The sequence below is a fragment of the Chiloscyllium punctatum genome, chromosome 5 (genome assembly GCF_047496795.1).
Source record: "Chiloscyllium punctatum isolate Juve2018m chromosome 5, sChiPun1.3, whole genome shotgun sequence".
In the NCBI taxonomy this organism is placed as follows: Eukaryota; Metazoa; Chordata; class Chondrichthyes; order Orectolobiformes; family Hemiscylliidae; genus Chiloscyllium; species Chiloscyllium punctatum.
The window spans coordinates 27,487,843-27,508,660 of record NC_092743.1 but is presented as its reverse complement, the minus strand read 5'-3'; the positions used below and the strand labels follow the sequence as shown (position 1 = coordinate 27,508,660).

Sequence of the window (20,818 nt, the reverse complement as noted above, 5' to 3'; positions counted from 1 at the left end):
TGAGCTCAGAGTTCTGCATTCATATAGAACTCTGAGCTCAAAAACTGCATGAATTTATGCAAAACTCTGTTATCTCACTTTTTAGATTAGAATCAATCTAAACATCAGGTCATAGACAGAGAACACAGGGGGCTAACACCTTCAACATATTGTCTAGCTATCACCATTGTTAACAGCTAACCCAAGAATGCAACGTTTTAAAAAAAAGGTCTTGTGATTTACACATGAAAGAAGTGAAACTATCACTGTATTCTAACAGATGAAAGGCCTAAAAGACAATCAATTTTTCAATGTATAATTTCAGTTACATCACACTGTAAATTTTTGCTATAAATTCTGTGTTCAGATTGAGCCCTCCACTACCACCTGATGAAGGAGCGGTGCTCCAAAAGCTAGTATGCTTCCAATTAAACCTGTTAGACTATAACCTGGTATTGTGTGACTTTTATCTTAATGCAAGAAGCATTTAGAATAAGGTAAACAAACTGATGCAAATTGAGGGAAATGAACATGATTTCATAGCCATGACAGAAACATGGTTAAAAAAAGATCAACACTGAGACCTTAACAATTAGATATATTTCACCTCTCAGAAACACAGGATTGAAAGAAAGGTGGTGGGGTAGCATTGTTAATAAGAGATGAAATGAGGCCAATCAGCTTAACCTCGGTTGTTGGTAAAATTCTAGAATCCATCATTAAGGATGAGGTTTCTAAATTCTTGGAAGAGCAGAGTCTGATTAGAACAAGTCAACATGGATTTAGTAAAGGGAGGTCATGCCTGACAAACCTGTTGGAATTTTTTGAAGAGGTAACAAGTAGGTTAGACCAGGGGAACCCAGTGGATGTGGTCTATCTGGACTTTCAAAAGGCCTTTGATAAGGTGCCACACGGGAGACTGCTGAGCAAGGTGAGGGCCCATGGTGTTCGAGGTGAGCTGCTGGGATGGATTGAGGATTGGCTATCTAACAGAAGGCAGAGAGTTGGGATAAAAGGTTCTTTTTCAGAATGGCAGCCGGTGACGAGCGGTGTCCCGCAGGGTTCGGTGCTGGGGCCACAGCTGTTCGCATTATATATTAATGATTTGGATGAGGGAACCGGGGGCATTCTAGCGAAGTTTGCCGATGATACAAAGTTAGGTAGACAGGCAGGTAGTACTGAGGAAGTGGGGAGGCTACAGAAGGATCTAGACAGGTTGGGAGAGTGGTCCAGGAAATGGCTGATGGAATTTAACGTGAGCAAGTGCGAGGTCTTGCACTTTGGCAAAAAGAATATAGGAATGGACTACTTTCTAAATGGTGAGAAACTTAATAAAGCCAAAGCACAAAGGGATCTGGGAGTGCTAGTCGAGGATTCTCTAAAGGTAAACATGCAGGTTGAGTCTGTGATTAAGAAAGCGAATGCAATGTTGTCTCTTATCTCAAGAGGGTTGGAATATAAAAGCAGAGATGTACTACTAAGACTTTATAAAGCTCTGGTTAGGCCCCATTTGGAGTACTGTGTCCAGTTTTGGTCCCCACACCTCAGGAAGGACATACTGGCACTGGAACGTGTCCAGCGGAGATTCACACGGATGATCCCTGGAATGACAGGTCTAGCATATGAGGAACGGCTGAGGATACTGGGGTTGTATTCGTTGGAGTTTAGAAGATTAAGGGGAGATCTAATAGAGACGTACAAAATAATACATGGCTTTGAAAAGGTGGATGCTAGAAAATTGTTTCTGTTAGGCGAGGAGACTAGGACCCGTGGACACAGCCTTAGAATTAGAGGGGGTCATTTCAGAACGGAAATGCGGAGACATTTCTTCAGCCAGAGAGTGGTGGGCCTGTGGAATTCATTGCCACGGAGTGCAGTGGAAGCCGGGACGCTAAATGTCTTCAAGGCCGAGATTGATAGGTTCTTGTTGTCTAGAGGAATTAAGGGCTACGGGGAGAACGCTGGCAAGTGGAGCTGAAATGCGCATCAGCCATGATTGAATGGCGGAGTGGACTCGATGGGCCGAATGGCCTTACTTCCACTCCTATGTCTTATGGTCTTATGGTCTTATGGACAGCTGTGAGAGATGATCTAGGTTCTCATTATGTAGAAACTGAAAGACAGGGTGACCGCTTTGCAGAACACCTAAGTTCTGTCTGCAAAAAAGACCCTGAGCTTCCAGTTGCCTGCCACTTTAACACACCACCATGTTCCCTGGCCACTATCTCTGTCTCAGGCTTAATGCAGTGCTCTAGCAAAGCTCAGTATCAACTGAAAGAATAATACTTTGGAGCCTCTGCAGCAAGCTCAACATCAAGCTCAATAATTTTAGGGCTTGAACTCTTCTATGTCCTAGCCCCTAATAGTCTTCATTAGCAGCTATTCACCCTCCCAACCAGATCGTTATCCACACCTTTGTCTGTCCAATTGTTCTTCTCTCTTTTTGGGCTCTATCCCCTCCTAAGACTTACTCCTAAACTCTTCCTCCCAGCTCACCTTCTGCATTAAACTAACATTTTCCTAGCTACCATCAAATCTGAGGAAGTGTCACTGGACCTGAAATGTTAACTCTGGTTTCTCTTCACTGGTGCTGCCAGACCTGCTGAGGTTTTCCAACAATTTCTGTTTTTGTTTCTGATGATGTAGAGTCCATTTGGGAGGGAGGAGGTAAAAAAACAACAAGGAAAAGAAGGCATTGGGTAAAAGTAGTGCACAACCCCCCCCAAACAGTAACTACTCTGTAGAAAATCAACACATAGGCTGAGCAAGTATAATGAATAGGGCAATGATTATGGGTGACTTTAATCTGCATGTTGATTGAATTCATCAACTTGGAAAGAGTAGCTTTAACAACAAATTAATTGAATGCACCAAGGATTATTTTCTAGAGCAATATGTCATGGAGCCAACTAGTGAGCAGGTTATCTTAGATCTGGTAATGGGTAAAATGAAGCGGCTTTCATAAACTAACCTCTAAGTAAAACATCCTCAAGGAAATAGTGATCATAACAAGATAGAATTTAATACTCAGTTTAAGACTGCAAAACCACCCTTTTCCATTGGGCAGAAGATATAAAAATTTGAATGCACATGTGAGCAGATTCAAGGACAACTTATTCCTTGCAGTTATCAGACTTTTAAATGGACCTCACAAATGCTAATATTGATTTGTCTCTCACTGCACCTTCTCTTTGTTTGTAATACCGAGTCTGCACTCTGTTCTATTATCTGATGCACTTTGTATGGTATGATCTGTCTGTAGAGCACATATAACACTTTTCACTGTACCTCGGTACATATGACAACAATAAATCAAGTCAAATCAATTCAAATCAAATCAAAGAAACAACTTCGCTTTAAATAAAAGGAATTACAATGAAGTGAGGATAATGTCAGCTGAAGTGAATGAGACAAACAGCTTAACAGGAATCACAGTAAGCAACCAGTGACAAATAATTAAGGAGGCAATTCATGATTCTCAGCAAAAATCTCTCCCAGTAAGAAGGAAATATTCTAAGAGGGATAAACCAAACATGGCTAAGCAAGGAACTTAAGGAAAATATTACTTTGAAATAAAAAGCACATAAGGCCACAAAAGTGAGTTATAGCCCTGAAGACTGGGATGAATTCAGAATCCAGGAAAGGAGGACTGCAAAGATAATAAAGAGAGAAAAAATAAGGTACAAGTACAAACTAGCGAGGAACATAAAAACTATAAAAATATTTAAAGAACTTGTTTAAATACATAACAAGGAAGAAAGAGTGCATATAGGCCCCTTAGAAAATGAAGCTAAGGAAATGGTAATGGGGTATAACTAAATGGCAGTAAAGTTAAACAGATATTTGCATCAGTCAGGACAGTGGAAGATACTTCAAACATCGTATTAATACTAAAGAATATCACGAAGAGATTATGTACTACCATCATCACCAGTCAAGTAGTATTAGACAAACTAATGGGGTTAAAGGCAGATTAGTTCCCTAGCCCTGAATGCTTCAATCCTAAGATCCTAAAAAGGGTACCTGCGGAGGTAATGGATGTAATTTTCCAAAAGTCTCTGGATTCTCGGCAAGTACAAGAGGATTGGAAAACTGCTCATGTGACCTCCCTCCTTTTCAAAAGGGAGGTTAAAATGAGTAACTACAGGCCAAATAGCTTAACATATACTGTTGGAAAAGTATTGGAATCAATTATTCAGGAATTAATAGCCGAACATTTGAAAAATCATAATCTAATAAAGCAGAATCAACATGGTTTCTTGAAAGGGAAACGGTGTCTGACTAATTCATTAGAATTTTTTGAGGAAGTCTCAGCCAGACTGGATAGAGACAAGCCAGAAAGTATTCAGCAAGGTACCTCACAACAGGTTAATTTTTAAGATATAAGCTCATGATGTTGGAGTTGGTACATTGGGATGGACTGAGAATTAGCTGATGGTGAAGAAACAGCAATTGGGGGTAAGGGATTCTTTATCAGGTTGGTGACCTGTGACCAGTGAGAATCTACAGGGATCAGTCCTAGGCCCACAACTATTTAAATGCATATTAATGGCGTGGAGGAAGGAAGTAAATGTACTGCAACCAAATTTGCAGAGGACACAAACATAGTTAGAAATACTTTTAGCGAAAGGTATACAGTTTACAGAGAGATATTGACAGGTTAAGTAAATGACCAAAATGTTGGCAAATGGAGGATAATGTGAGAAAACATGAATTTATTCATTTTGGAAGTGTGAACAAAAGAATAAAGTATTATTTAAATGGAAAAGAAACTACAGAAAGCTACAACACAAAGAGACTTGGAGTTACTTGTATACGAAACATAGGATATCAGCATACAAATGCAACAGGAATTAGGAGTGTTAATGGAATGTTGGCCCTTATTTCAAGGCGGTTGGAGTTAAGAGTAGGGACGTCTTTGTGCAACTGCACAGGGTGCTGGTGAGACTGCAACTGTGAGTAATTTTAGTCCCCATTTTTAAGGAAAAAAATTATTTCACTGAAGGCATTTCAGAAAAGCTTCACAACGATGATCCCTGGCATAGAGGGATTGTATTCTGAGCAAAGGTTAAACAGATTGGAACTTTGCTCATTGGAATTTAGAAGAATGAAAGGCAATCTCAATGAAACATAGTGGGTTCTTTAAGGGCTTTACAGGGTAAATACTGACAGGATATTTTCCCTTATGGGAAAGTCCAGGAACAGAAGGCGTAGCTCAGGGTTAAGGGGTGCCAATCTAAGTGAAATAAGGAGGAGTTTCTTCTCTCAGAGAGTTATGACCTTTGGAACTTCTGACCCCACAGATCTCTGTGGCAAGAGTGCTTGTATATATTTAAGGCTGAGATAGATTCTTGAGCAGGAGGGGAATCAAGGATTACAGCAAAAAGCAGAAAAGTAGATGTCCAATTAGCCATGACCCTACTGAATGGCTGAGCAGGCTTGAGGGGTCCCTACAACCTAAGTTCTTACCTCTTATGGTCTTATAGACTATGACTTCACTTGATACTTCATTAGCATTGTGAGTCACTATGATAACATTAGAATCCTAATCACCTATTCACAGAAGGACCTCAGTGACTTTGAGAAGCTTTCCTGCTGAATGCATTTAATATTGCAATTTGGCACATGGAGAACTGAAGATAATGAATGAATTTTCACACTTCATTTTAACAGGTTTCCCCCCACCCCTAACTGGTTTCCACTGAGACAGCTGGTTGGGTGAAAATAGACTTTAAAGTTCACCCAAATATTTGATCATCAGGCTCACACCGCTTGTGTCACCTTCTGACAAACCAAGAAGGTAAATCTTCCACCAGGGTATAACTTATAAAATAAAGCAGAGGGACATTCAACTGATATTTCCATTCATATAATTATTTGTTTGCAAATAAAGGCTGAAATCTCTCATCGCCATCTTAGAAACAGACCATTCCAATCTTGGTTTCAAAATTCTAAGTCACAGAAGATGTTGCTTAAGGTGAATGACAGGTGTCTTTTCCCTTTGGTTGGGATTTTTAAGACTAGGGGGCATATTTATAAGGTGAGAAAGAAAGATTAAAGAAAGAAAGACATGAGGGCCAACCTTTACACAGAGTTCGTGTGTGGAATGAACTTCCAAAAGAAGTGATGGATGCAAGTACAGTTATAACATTTAAAAGACATTTGGTTAAGTACATGAATAGGAAAGGTTTAGAGGGATATGGCCCATGTGCAGGCTGGTGGGACTAGTTTTGTTTGGGATTATGGTTGGCAAGGACTGGTAAGACTCAAGGGCGTGTTTCCATGCTGTATGGAAACTTTTTGATTCTATAACAGAAGCTGGATATTTCTTATGGGCATCTGGACAACACTGTCAGGGTCACATGTACATCACAAAACTATACTATGTGGGGAGTATCTTAGCTATGTCAACGAGCAAAAGTGGGAAATTTTCCTGATAAGCCATATCAGCTGCAAAATGGCAACCCTCAAACACTATTCTCTTATGATTGCGAATATACATCAAGATAAAGCCACTATGGAAAGAAAAATAGTGTCAAATTTCATTTGCCACTTGGTACAGGAGGGAACAAAGGAAAGAAGAATGGATTCAACCAAGAAGGGAAATGTTTAAAATATGCTAATGCACAGCCAAGGCTTTCCCATGGACAATTTCTGACATGAGTAAGTAGTTATTTATCTGCAGCAAGAAGCTGGAATGACCATAAGCATAGCTGCCTGGGTGAAATCAAACAAATTAGCACTAATTGGACATTGAGCCTTGAACCATTACAGTCTGTACGTATTGGTTCCATATTATTTATTGATTGAGTTGTACCTTTCCCTCTGATTTTGCTGGTGTTGTTCAGATGCTGAAAATAACTGTGCTAATAACTTAAATAAAAAACTTTGTATCTACATTAAAATTGAATTTGAATTGTCATCCTACACAGTTATCTTATCACGTTCTACTTCCTTTATTCTAAAACCATGTGAAAAACTGTTGACTCAAACACAATGGGAATATATCTGTTCACATACCCTTTGGCCTTGTAATCCAGGTTTTCCAGCACTGCCATCCAGACCAGGACGACCCTAAAAGTAGAAAACAAAATCACACATTTTTAAGTCTCATTGAGCTTCAGTTGTTCACTAGACATTTGGATATTTCTTTTCTTTCCTTTCTGGGATAGCTCAACCCCATCTTGCATCATCTGCCAACTCCCTTCAGTTCTGATGAAGGGTCACTCAGTTGTCCCTCCACAGACGTTGCTAATTCACCTATGTTTCTCCAGCACGATCTGATTTTGTTCCCTTGTTTTGAGTCATTCATGCATTACTTGTCTAACAATATTACCACTACACCACCACCTCCCCAGAGGTTATCAAGGTCTTTGAATGCAAGCGACAATTTTAAAATTTGTAGACAATACCAAACTTGGCATCACTGTACACTGTGAAGAAGTTAGTGTAGAACTATAAGAGCAGGGAAGTTATGCTGAACCTGTGTAAGACAATATTTTGACCTCATCTGGAATATTGTATATAGTTCTGGGTGCCACATATTAGGAAGAAGATGAATATATTGAAGAAAGTGCAGAAAATGTTCACGAGAATGGTTTCAGGGATGAGGGGTTTCAATGATGAAGGTAGATTTGGGAAGTTGGGATTATTTTCATTGGTGAGAAGGGTAAATTTCAATTTTCCAAATCATGATAAATCTGAAATGGTAGACAGCAAGAACATATTCTCACTTGACAATGTATCAAGAACAGAAGTTATAGGTTTAAAGATTTTTGCAAATGAAGGAAGTACAATGTGAGCCAAAACCTTTTCACACACTGAACAGTTTGAATCTGCAAGGCACTGTCTACAAGTATGGTGGAAGCAGGTTTAGTCGAGGCATTCAAGAGAGCATTAGATTACCGAAATAGAAATAATGTGTGGGGTTATAGGGAAAGGGTGGGAGACTGGTGCTAGTCATAATGTTCTCTAAAAGGTATGGGATAGACAAGATGTGCCAAATGAGCTTCGTTTGCGCTGTAACACTTTAACCATGTGTTCAGTAAACAGCAGGATAGGAGGGGTCAAGTGACCTAGACCTCATTGTTGGTGCCTTTTCTTCTCCAGAATCTCGGTAGTGCCAATTGGCACCCACATAGAAAGCGGGTAACAGTCACTCCAACAGTCACTCAGAGTGGTCAACCAGTAGAATTCATGACGACAGAAGGTTTTGGAGCTTGGGCTACTGAGTATATTGAAGAAACAGAATGATAAATTCTTAGATCTTAAAGCATCAAGGAGTCTGAAGATAAAAAAGAAACAGGATTGTGGCATTGAGGTACAGGATCAATCAATTCATCAACCAGTATCCATATCAAATGGCGGAGCAGTCTCAAGGGGCTGAATGCACTACTCCTGCTCATAGTTTCTATAATTCTATGTTTCATTTCAGGACAATCGAGAGATCCACACCAGTTATCCCATTGCTTGTAGCTGCTCAATCCCAGAAGGGTGACAATATAAATGTGCAGGACATTTTTTAGCAGGTTGGGCCCTCTCAGCCTAAAGTCCCCAAGATATGCTTGCCAAAGACTATGGTCAATAGGCTCCCTCCCTACCAATTGTAAAGGTTGAGCCTGCACCTCAACATTGTAGGATGGAGAAGTATTATTAAAAAAATCTTTCTCACATAGGAGTTCAAACACGGGACGGAATAAGCACGCCTGTAAACTTATCTTCACTTGCCCTGTTCTAATGGTCTCATCTCAAACAGATTTGAGAGGCCTCTCCAATATGAAGCAAGGGCACATGTGTGAGAGGAATCTGAGGTCTTCATTAATTTGGTGACCATGTCATCATGTTGAATGGTTTGTGCCAAACTCTTCCTTGTAAAAGTGAGAAAAAAGTACACTAACCAAAGGCCCGGGAGGACCTGGCAAGCCCGGATGTCCACGAAGTCCTGGCTGACCCTGTAAAAAGGTAAAGCACATTAAACCTAAATCAAAATAAAGTACTGTGTCTGGAAAACCTTGTGCAGCTGTAAATATTATTCATAAGAATGATTTATTATTGATATATTTTGATTCATATTTTCAATGTTTTCTTATTGTATCATGAGGGACTTGTCCGGTTTAGAATTGTCTTAAATTCCCTTCACTCTTTTGTCAACACTGCACCACATTTCATAGAAGTATGTGAAAGCACATCATATTTTTACAGCATTGAAAGAAGCCATTTAATGCAATAGATCTATGCTTGTGTTTATGTTCTATGTGGCCTTGCATTGCAACTTATTATCCCTCAACCTTATTCTTGTGTTACAACAGACAGTGGCATATTCTATTCTGCCCAATTCAACCTTCATTTCCACAAACCTCATATCCTGCACACACACACATCTGCAATATTTGACAATAGTAGGGAAACATGTAACATAAACAGCATCATTAATATCAGCAAAGTTTCCAGACTTCTCCCTCCTTTGAAGATTGAACAGCGATCAACTATGCTGGGTATTCATATTATAGCCAACTGCTTCATATGTGGAAGATGAGCAACAACTGCAAGTCTAATTGTAGCTGTAAGTGCCAAATCAGGGAACACATCACATAAACCTGTCAGCTGGGGGAGGCACCTCATTGGCTCATTTACCATCTCAGGATGCAATGGCCAAAATAGATATTCCTTTCAAAGGATTTTCCATCATACAACAGTATTAAAGGTACTGATTTGAGGGTATAGCAGGGTTAAGACAAGTGATTTAGCTCTAATAGGCCCCCCTTGAATAAGCAAAGATTTCTCAGTGAAGTTGAGGCAGGAGTGCTTCATGAATACTCACTCTGGATATAGCCCCTTTTACACCCTCTTTTCCAAGATACCACAGCTCTTCTTGCTAGCTCCTCCTTCACCACCTATATGGCTGAGTGACCAGACTGAAGTTAGATCGATTCATGGGTGAAGAATAAATGGAAGGATATGATGACATGCTGTTATGAAGTAAGGTGGATGGGTGTTTGTGTAAAGTGTTCACAGTAGCATAGATCTGTTGGATTGTATTTCCCTTCCTTTGCAGTAATTTGGGGATTAGAAAGTGAATTTGATTAAATTATTTATTTTAATTTTGTCTTATTTTAAATGCTGATAGATTACTGAGAGTTGTTCATATACTCTTGATTCATAAAGTTTCTGCACCAGCAAAATGCAGACACTTTGAATAGTATTTTAATGTGTACTTCAAGACATATATCCTTTATTTGGTAATATATGGGAATTAAACTTACTGGTTCTCCTTTCAAACCATCAAGTTCTACCTAAAAGAAAATATTCAGTTGTTAGTCATCAACATCAAATGAACAAACAAACTAAAAGGTACTTTCCTTTTACTATTAAATCGACCAAAATAATTAATATAATTATTAAAACCAGGGAAGGGCCATTCTAATTTTGGAAGGGGTTAAAACTATAAGGGTAACATTTCTAAGTTTGCATTGTGAGAGAATGAAATGAGCCTTATATTTTCGTAGCATATCTTTCTTGGTGCCCAGTGTTGTGAGTAGAAGATACAATGTATTCCAGGTACTCCACCCTTGATTCTCCTTCTCTACCAGACCATACTGGTGCACAGGACAGATAATTATCCAATAATACACAGTAGATTAATTAGAAATGACATTGCATCATGGAATCAAAGGTATTTTGTTCAGAAAAGATTTGAAAGCCACTCTTAAAGAGGTACAAATAAAATAATTTCATTTTATCTATTCCAATGAATTTTTCACAGAAGAACAAATACTTAAATTACAAAAAATGTTATCAGGACTGATAAAATTTAAAAAAGAAATGTGTGACATTAATTGTCATTTTAGTCTGAAATAGCAAGACAAGTTGATAAAAATTATATAGTTACAAAGATAGCGACTGTTACAACCTTTCTTAAATCTGAAGTTCTATTGTTTCAGAGATATTTAAATGTAAACATTTAACAACTGATCACTTTAATTTTAAAATGGCAGATTTTTAAAAAAATAATCACTTTCACAGAAGTGACGTTAGTTATTTGAATTCATTGAATGCACATAGTTAAAAAAGGCAGCAGTAAGAGGGAAGTTGTTGTACATTCAAATGAATTAAAAACAACTAACTGATACTTACATTCTGGTTGCTCATTCCTTGGAGGTAAAGATTTGTATCAAATGTACTAAATTCATAAATATACCCCAAGGAACTCAGAATCTAATCACAATTCCTGCTGTGTTCCTCTTCTGTATCCATATACATTTTGAATATTTCCAAACCAGACAATCCAAGTTGTCTCTCACCCCAATCAAACAGCTAAATGGAAAGAGACGGAAGTCAGGAATGTCTGAAAACCTGATGTTCCTGTTGCTGACAGAGACTGCAAAGTCAGCCCACTCCTTGATTTCTTTACCAGGTCATTCCATCTTCCATCGCTTTACATTTCATGAGTTAGACACTTACCACACTGCCTGGGTAACCTGGAGGTCCAGCTTCTCCCTGTTTAAAAAATATATAAAATCAACAAATGATGGTTCTGAAAATTTGTGCACTCAAGCTTGAGATAGTTTCCTCAAACTGCCCAACATGAGCATGAAGAAATTTGTGAAAAATTTATGGAATCATCCAATCACAGAAATTGAGAAGTCTTGAACTTTGATTAAAAAAATATGGTTTTGTTGCATTGTATTTTTCAATTCTATTTGCCCCTTTGTCAAGAGACTTAGTAATATAGATGCAGTCTTTCCACAAGTTGCCTTTGTGGCCATTTTACTTAATTGTGTGACTAGTAAGTAAATTTTAGCTGACTGTTTAACTGTGGAAAAATGTCAGGTCTGAGACTAGACTTTGTCCTCATCTAATACCCACGCAAATAGCTTACTAAGTATACCTCCAGCAGTTAGGAATACTTTTCTGTTTCTTGCTGCATTTTTCCTTTTTAGACTATTTCACCATTGTTCCTTGACTCTAGCCTTCATCCAAGTAGTGTAATTTTATACAGATTTGGAATTGAACCAAGGGACTTGTATAACAAAGCACTAGTCTTTACTCCCAGCAAGCTTGATTTATCCAATTGGATGTATTGTTAAGCTAAAACTTTAACCAGGTGAGATTTTAATCATTACAGAAACATGGTTTGCATAGCTTACAATAGACATGATCCTAAACTGAGTTATCAGACTAATGAATTAATCTCAGAATAAAATACACAGATATACAATAGCAGAGACAATTTACTTGAGAGAACTAAAATCAGTACAAAAAATGGTGTTTTAGTTCATGATTAAAATTGACCAGGTGAACTAGTTGTCTCACACAGCCACAATACAGTCAACCCACAAGTGGTTTTGTCTAGTAATAGAATGCTGCCATCAAGCCCATCACACAAACGATTTTTGTGATATGTGAATTCTAGTAAGTGGTCTCAGGGTGGTGTGTAAGTTATATATGCCAATGACTGATGAGCCATGCCAAACCATACCTTGGTGATGATTTACAGATGGCAACATGTTACTCATGCTCAACCAGCCTGTATTTTCAAGCTACAGAACAGTATATCCGCCATTAGATGTGATTTTGTCATTGGAAATTATTTATTAAATAATCCAGACTGTGCCATGAGTTAAATCAGAGGTCAATTTAAGATCATCTGCCAGGCTTACAGTGTGAAACATTTGCAGCTACTAGAAGCTGCATACATAAATAATCCGGACTTTTGGGGTAAACGGAATTTGTACATAGATGCACCTTTTTTTTGAAAGAGGCCATGGAGGCCGCCAAACTCGACTGCATCCAATATCCATGGCAATGCCCTGACCAATAAGAATCTACCTATCTGGTCTGAGAATTAAGATTGATGTTAACGGTTCTTGCTGTATCTCCTTGCCGATGATGACTCAACCAATCTGCACCCTCTCTCATGCTGTATAAAATGATGTATCCTTTTCAAGTCTGTTGCTTGCATCTTAGATCTGATTAGTACAAGTCAAAACACCTTCAACATTTAGTCTCCTTTTAGCAAAGCTGTAAGAAGTCAGGATCTTCTCTCTTTCTAGGTTACCTTTTTGGTTATCTGTCATAATTATTGCACAGGCTCTCATGCTCATAACCATATCTCAGCAACTGTCTTCTGTTTTTTTTGTATAATGTAGGGGAAAACAACACACAAGTGTGTGAACTGGTTATGCTCTGACATGCATGTGTCCACAGAGTGGGTGCTCAAACAGCATTGATTAAGTATTGATTATAACAATGAATAGGCACTATTGTAATTCTACCAAAGGAAGGGAAAGATTTTGAGTAATCTCTAAAGTAGTTAAGTTCCCCTTACCCGTTAGTCATGATCTGTGAAGGTTAGGATGCCATCAATAGTAAACATTAGCAGTTGCCATTATAGGATAGAAACAAAGTTCCTGACATGAAAGTGATATCTTTGGAAAGTAGAAATTCATTGATATAAAATCTCTCAGCTTCTCTATAGCTACTCTGAAAGTTGAAACTCAAATTAAGCAATTGAACGGTTTCTTACGGAAGTAGGAATTCCATCAACGATTAATATGCAGGAGATGACTTAACAAATTCATTCAACTGACAGGGTGCTTCACTTGCAAGGTGCACACCAGGCCATATTTTGTGTAGAACGCCAATGCTTTTCGCATATGAATTATTAGGGTCTCCTTGCTGACTGGATTCACTCACAAAATAAAATAAAATGATCTGGTTTTGAAGCAACTAATGGATGGTGTTTGATGCTGATTTCAAAGAAAACTACCCACTAAAATCTAACAATCTCCTTTGTTTCCCCTTGACTGGCATTAATTTGAATTCGGCACCAAATCCAGCAGTCAATCATAGTGACGTATCGCAGCCAATCGTACTGACAATAGCAAACTCAGAATGAAGAAACCGTGGTTATCCGTCACCTATTATTAAACTTTACAGCCTGAAGTAAAGATTGGCCAAACATCTGAGCTTACAGCAGAAACTTAATTCCCATAAACAATACAGATTTTTAAAATAATTGATTTAAATTATAATGGATAATTTTATGAAAATAAGATTTTAACAAAATATGAAATTAGTTTACAGGGACAGAGATTATTTTTAGCAATAAATATAAATTTAGTATACAACTAACTATTGAGTTCCATCTTATTTAAGAAGATGAAACGTTTCAGATCTGTTCTTACAATGAGACTAATAGCTTACAAGAACAGGTTCTTATCAGTTTAATGATTTCAAATTCACAATAATCTAGGTATTCAAAGTGCCCAGGAAGAAACATAGAATCACAAAAAGTTTTATAGGAATAGTGATGATGAAGGCAAACAATTTTGCTATTATTACATGTGAAAAATCTAATTTCGGCTGTAATTATTTTCTGTCTTTTTCTCTGCATCATAACAAAAAGAATCACCTCAATCCTTCTAGAAACATTCCCACAACATACACACTATTTGTTCTAATGACATCAAATGCCATAACTTTATTTTGTTTTTACTTTTTATACTTACTTTTTCTCCTTTTGCTCCAGAAGTACCCGGAATTCCTGGACTACCAGTTGCCCCCTTTGAATAAGGACAGAAGATGTTACAACAACAGAAATTAAAAGTAACTGAGTAAAACACTCCAAAGGACTCCACAAGAGCATAAACAGAAGGAATCTGACACCAAGATAAAGGAAATATTAAGGTGGGTGATCAAAAGCTTAATCAATGAAGTAGCAATTGAGCTCTCTCTTAATAGAGAAGTTTGTGGTAGAGATTTAGGGCAATAATTCCAGATCTAAGGGACTAGATAGCTGATATTACAGCCACCTCTGCTGGAAAAAGAAAGTGGGGAATATATAAATGGTCATTTGAAGTTACAGTATATTTTATATCTCACAGTCATAAAGAGGTGATATACCAGCTTCTATGTGTGCAACAAGAATTTATTCACTGTTTTAAAATGGCTTCTGTTTAAAGCTCAATGCTTCCAGCAACTTCTATAATTGTTTTTTACTCACCTCGGAGTCCACATCCAGGCCTAATCAATCAAGCATGATGGGCATCAATAGTAAAGATTATACAAATTTTATGATTAAACAAATAACAACTAGACATTTCAACACTATAAGTGGAATGCCGAATCTTTGGAGGGTTGGTGGATTTCCATTTATTCATGGGATCTGGGCATTCCTGGCTTTGCCCACATTTATTTCTCAACCCTGGTTGCCCTTGCAAAGGGGTTAGTAATTTGCCTTCTTGAACCACTACAGTCCACATGGTGTAGGGCTACCAACAATGTTGTTAGAGAGTGAGTTTCAGCAGAGAAGGAATTGAAGTAGAGTTCCAAGTTAGGACTCTGTGGGATTTAGAGATAAACTTGCAGCTGACAGTGCTCTTGCTCATGTGCTAACCCTTTCATTCTAGGCAGTAAAGTCATGGATTTGCAAGATGCTGTCAAGATGATCCCTGGTGAATTGCTGCAGCACATCTTGTCAATGGTACACACTGTTGCCACTGTGGATTATTGTTGGAGGCAGTAAATGTTAAAGGTGTGACATGGTATGACAATCAAGGGAGTTGTTCTATCTCGAATAGTGTCAAATCTCTTGTCTGTTGGTGATTCATTTAGGCCCAGTTGGAATTTATCATTGTACTCCTGACCTGTGACTTGTATATGGTCGACAGGCTTTAAGAAGCCAGCAGACTTACTAGCTGAAGAATTCCAAGCTTCTAACCTTCTTTAGTAGCCACACAAGTTAAATGGCTGTCCAGTTCACTTCCTGGTCAATGGTAATTCTCAAGATATTAACTGTGGGTTGTTATGTCATCAATGCCATTGAACATCAAGCAGGGTCAGATTCTCCCTTGTGGGAGATGGTCTGATGGGGGTGAGAGAAATATGGAAATGCAAGATCAGGGAAACATTGCAAATTTGGAAAAAAAATTTAAAACGTTGGTAAGCATGGATTCAATGCAAGTCAGTAAATACAACAGTGTTGGGTGAATGTGAGTAATGAAACTTGAATAAATCAAAGTTTCTGATGGGTAAAGGACAGGAGGCATTCTTACAAACAGTTCACCTATTGCAGATCTATTCCACAACTGCATCTTTTAAAGAATTAGCATTTTGTTGTTGAAAGGATTCCATGTAGCTTGCTACCACTTTCTTTACTTTTCTTCAGTTTCCTTGCCTCACTTTCCTACAGTTCTGACCAATGTTGGATATAGTTTTTGATATTATGCCACACATCACTCAACTGGCAATTTTTCACGACACACTGAATGTTAGCAGATTATTTAATTACAGGGGTTTCACAGCCAAGTTCAATGTTATGCCTACTGACATCCATATAAACAAGCTTTTGAAAATGAGAGGACGTTTGGATGCAGTTGCCTTAAAGCAGGTGTTGAACCTGGGACCAGTTATCTTGTATGACAAACTGAGTGCTACATTTGCCCACTAAGTCCTTTAGGGATTTTCTTTTCAACAAATAAACTCAAAACAATCTGAAAATTTCTTCCTGTATCACAAAATAGCAGTTTTGATGCATCTTAAAAGGCAACTAATATTAGGCCTGGAATTGACACAAAATTCAGATTTTAGACTCCCTACAATGTGGAAACAGGCCCTTTGGCCCAACCAGTCCACACTGACCCTCTGAAGAGTAACCCTCCCAGACCCATTTCCCTCTGACTAACGCACCTAACACTATAGACAATTTAGCATGGCCAATTCACCTGACCTGCACATCTTTGGACTGTGGGAGGAAACCGGAGCACCCGGAAGATACCGACACAGACACGGGGAGAATATGCAAACTCCACACAGACAGTCGCCTGAGGCTGGGATTGAACCTGGGACCCTGGTTCTGTGAGGCTGTAGTGCTAACCACTGAGCCACCATGTCACCGCAATTAGGGCATCCCAATTACTGTGCTTTAAACCATACAGGCCTGTATTAAGGAGGCCTCCTGACCAGGTGCTCTCTCTTCCAACGAGCAATCCAGTTTCACTCCACCGACCTTTCTAACATGTCCAAACAGCCTTTTATCCTTCAGGTGTTTGCCAATTTCCTTTATGTGAAGGATATTTCAGTGACAGGAATGTGAAATAAATATTCTCTGATTCATTAAAGTGTCTGATGTTTTGCCTTTTGATATTTTCATCAGGTTTAGTCTGCTTTGTTTTGCTTCTCTGTGTCAGAGTAAAATAACTTTACAATTTTATCTATTGCCTCAGAAGTCATATCAAAGAGCACTCTGACCTTAATCTGACAAGACACTTTTTAACGTGACAGAAAGGGCTGAATTACATGGTAGGGAGCCTTTGAGTTGAAAATAAGTTTAAAAAAGGTAAATATAAAAGTTTAACTGTTCGCCTTGTATCATGTGACTAACATTCACAGTGCATGAAAAGGGGGTTTGTTGCTGGATGAGAAACTTGGTATTCTGAAATAATTATCCATTTTGATATGAAATAAAATTTCATTGCAGTAGCTTGAAAATTTTAATTCAATGTAAACAGACATATAAGGTAACATATAAGTTAAATTGACCATGAAAATATCAAATTGCCTTTAAACTCTATCTCATGTCTATCTCAAATCATGCCTGTCTCATTAACATCCTTTATGGGAAAAAAAGATCCTGTTGTCTTTGAATAGTCTGGCTTCAATTTGACTCCAGTCCCTTATCCACCCGACTTCCACAACTGCCATCAGAAGTGATTCTGAAGAACAGTCATACTGGATTCGAAACATTAACTGTTTCTCTCTCCACAGATACTGCCAGACCTGTTGAGTTTCTCCAGCATTGTGTTTTTATGTCAGAAGAAGCCAAATTAGTCACTTGTTGTCACTGGTGAATAAACAATAACTTGTGGCCATTTATAATGCTATCCACATCCCCAGAATGAATCAAGGAAATATCAAGATTTAATTTTAAAGTTCATTAATCAAAGAGGCCTGCATTTGAGATTGCAAAAGAGACTTCTCTTCCCCTGAACTGCACTCACCCGTTACAACACTATGCATTTGACTAGCTAATGTTTCTCATTAGAAAGGAAGCAGCCTCTTGGCATAGAACGAGATTTCTTTGATTCCTGTTTCCTATTACTATCATCAACAGCATACAATTCCCTGGAGACCTGCTGTGAACTGTGTACTTCCTTCTTCTTGTGATTCAAGTCAGAATCTGCTTCTTAGGCAGCCAGGGGCTGGCAGAGTAAAATGACAGAGGTCACAGACTTACCATTGCAGCATGCTGCCAAAAGTTGTAATACAGGGATCAAGGATCACACAGCTGCTAACTCAAGTATAGACCAAAGTCCACATGAAGCCAAATCATTGGATGAAGTAACTTTAGCAGGAGACATTTGTAAAAACAAGAGCAGGTGTGGAATATCCATTACCAAAATATTCAGGGTGATATATTTTAAAAGAATCCAGCATTGAATGTGATCCTTTTTTGTCAAATAGTTAAGGGTTGAGAAACATGTGGAGTGATGTCACGTCCTTGCAGAGACATGTGTAATAGGCGTGCCGGCAATTTAATTAATCCCATCAAATGGACTTAACAATGAAACTCATCCCCACTGAGTGAGGATCTGGCTTGTGTTGTGGAACATACTCTATAGAAAGAGGTTACATTGGAATTATGTCGGAAGTTTGTTCCACATATGTAAGACTCTGTACAGAATCAAACTGATCTAGTGACTATGTGTGTGTATAAAGTTTTGCATGAATAACATATATTTTTGAAATAATAGAAGGAAAAAAGGATGAAGTGGTGTGGAAGGTGAAAGATAGTTGATACAGTGAATGGGCCAAGCTTGGCCTGAATTCTGAGCTGGATTTCATTAGAGTTCATCAGCCTATATGAGAAAAGTTTTGCTGTTTACCTCAGATTGTTGGCTTCTAATGATGACTGTGGGTTTCTGTGGGATGCACTTGTATGGTTTAGATTTATGACAGAAGTTGTCAGGTTCTTAAATAATTAATTGGTATCCTGCAAAATAAATATAACCTCCTTTTTTCCTTTCTTTAAGTCTCTGGCTACAACTTACCAATCTAAAACTAGGCACTTCACTTACCATATTTTTGTATCATATATGAATAGATAAGAGGTGTTAATTTGTTAAGCAGTTTTCACTTACCACTTCACCAGGAAGGCCTGCTTTTCCAGGAAATCCATCAAAGCCGCGTTCTCCCTAATTAATGGTAGATGACATTAATTAGAATGCATATATAACCTACAATCATGAAAAACACTTCACCAGATATTTTCAATGCAAAGTTTATTTTAGTTTCTATTTAATACATTCACTGATTTTAAATACATGACCTATTCACGTGTAGAGCTGTATCTTGACCTGTTGTGACTAATCAAATGAGCATTACAGATGCATGAAAAATACACAAAGAAAAGATGGATATCCCTGTTGTAAGATGAATCTTTAATACTCATCATCATCTTTGAGCCAACAACACTGGATCGGTCCATTTATCTTCTTCTATGGAATTTCATCCCTGTTATTGTCCTTGAGGACATAAGATGCCAATAAGATCCCTTCTCAGACTTACTCATTAATGTGAACAATCCTATACAATCTTTGAGGACTCTCATGGAGGATTCTCTGAATTTAATTCCAATAGGTTTCCATTGTGGGCTTTTTCTTAGGTGCCTGGAGAAAGCTCTGTGAATTCCACAAATTTCTCATTTATCCATTGGAATTAAGTGCATAGTTTAGAACAATGCTCTCTGAGCTGACACTAAGCTGATGAATATTTGCTTATTCATGAGTCGGACTTTTGCCACTGAACCGGTAAGCTGTCACCCACTCCTCAGACATAAATACATCATCCAGGCTAGAAATGAAGTGCAGTGTTGATTGGCTGCAGGAGCTGCCTTTTAAATGATCTGTTAATGCAAAATCCTATGTCACCAAGTCAATAATTTGAAGAACAATTAAGGAGCCTTGCTGGTGGCCCATTCAATATTCATCCCTCAACCGACTGAAATGAATGATCAGGTCAGTTGTTACATCATTGTTATTTTTGGGATCTTGCTGTGCTCAAATTATCTACCTTCTTTCTTCCCCTAATACAGTAACAGTTCTATCCCTGTGGCAGCAGTTGTGATTATAGTGTTAATCAGCATGAAATCCAGTCTCAGTTAAAGCCGTGACCCTGCATGAATTTTTCAGAGAATCGTCCCACACTATTATCAGCTTCTATTAAAATAGGTCACGTTACAAAACCAGGGTCAATGCAGTTCGGTTGTGATGTAAAATGATGCAGTTGAATTTTTGGGACCCGTAAAATTTCTCAGGTGACCTTCCTGCCACTGACCCACCTTGCCCTCAATCTGTTCACTATCTAAGGGCTGTTTTCCGCCTGTAACCTGGTCAACCTAGGCTGACATCAATCATGAAGGGTTGGGTTGGGAGGGCGTTTTATTCCATTATGGGCCTGTTTTCCATTTTGAGCATCTTGCTCTGTCCCCAAGGTCTTCCCTCAACCAGATACTTCCTTTGCTCTCCAACTTCATCCTGATGCATGACCCTGGATCTCATTCCCACTCCCCACTCTGAAACCCCCACATTAACTTGGACTGCCAGCCACTACTGCCACTGGCAGAGCCTGGATTATAGAGCTGTAAGTCAATCAGGTTCAATTGTTCAGTGATTATCTAATATTAAAGGCCACTGGTTATGTTCTTCCCCAAAAAAGGAAATCCTCACTCTCTGTGAACTTTACAAAGACCTGTTATAATTTTAAAAGCATATGTCAGTCACCCCCCAGCCATTTCTTTGCAAGAAAAGTGGAAATCAGGCTTGACTTTCGCAGCTGGAAG

The 20,818-nt window shown here is 38.4% G+C and overlaps 1 protein-coding gene across 1 annotated transcript in view; it reads right to left on the bottom strand.

Annotated features, from left to right (window-relative positions):
• Window positions 1–20,818, bottom strand: part of col22a1 (collagen, type XXII, alpha 1) — a 285,704-nt gene that overhangs the window by 104,823 nt on the left and 160,063 nt on the right. Inside the window, exons 17-22 of the mRNA XM_072569542.1 lie at window positions 19,119–19,172; window positions 14,490–14,543; window positions 11,440–11,475; window positions 10,242–10,271; window positions 8,877–8,930; window positions 7,000–7,053 (exon numbers count right to left, since the gene is read on the bottom strand). Coding sequence (XP_072425643.1) covers window positions 7,000–7,053; window positions 8,877–8,930; window positions 10,242–10,271; window positions 11,440–11,475; window positions 14,490–14,543; window positions 19,119–19,172 — 282 coding nt within the window. The remainder of the gene's footprint in view (window positions 1–6,999; window positions 7,054–8,876; window positions 8,931–10,241; window positions 10,272–11,439; window positions 11,476–14,489; window positions 14,544–19,118; window positions 19,173–20,818) is intronic.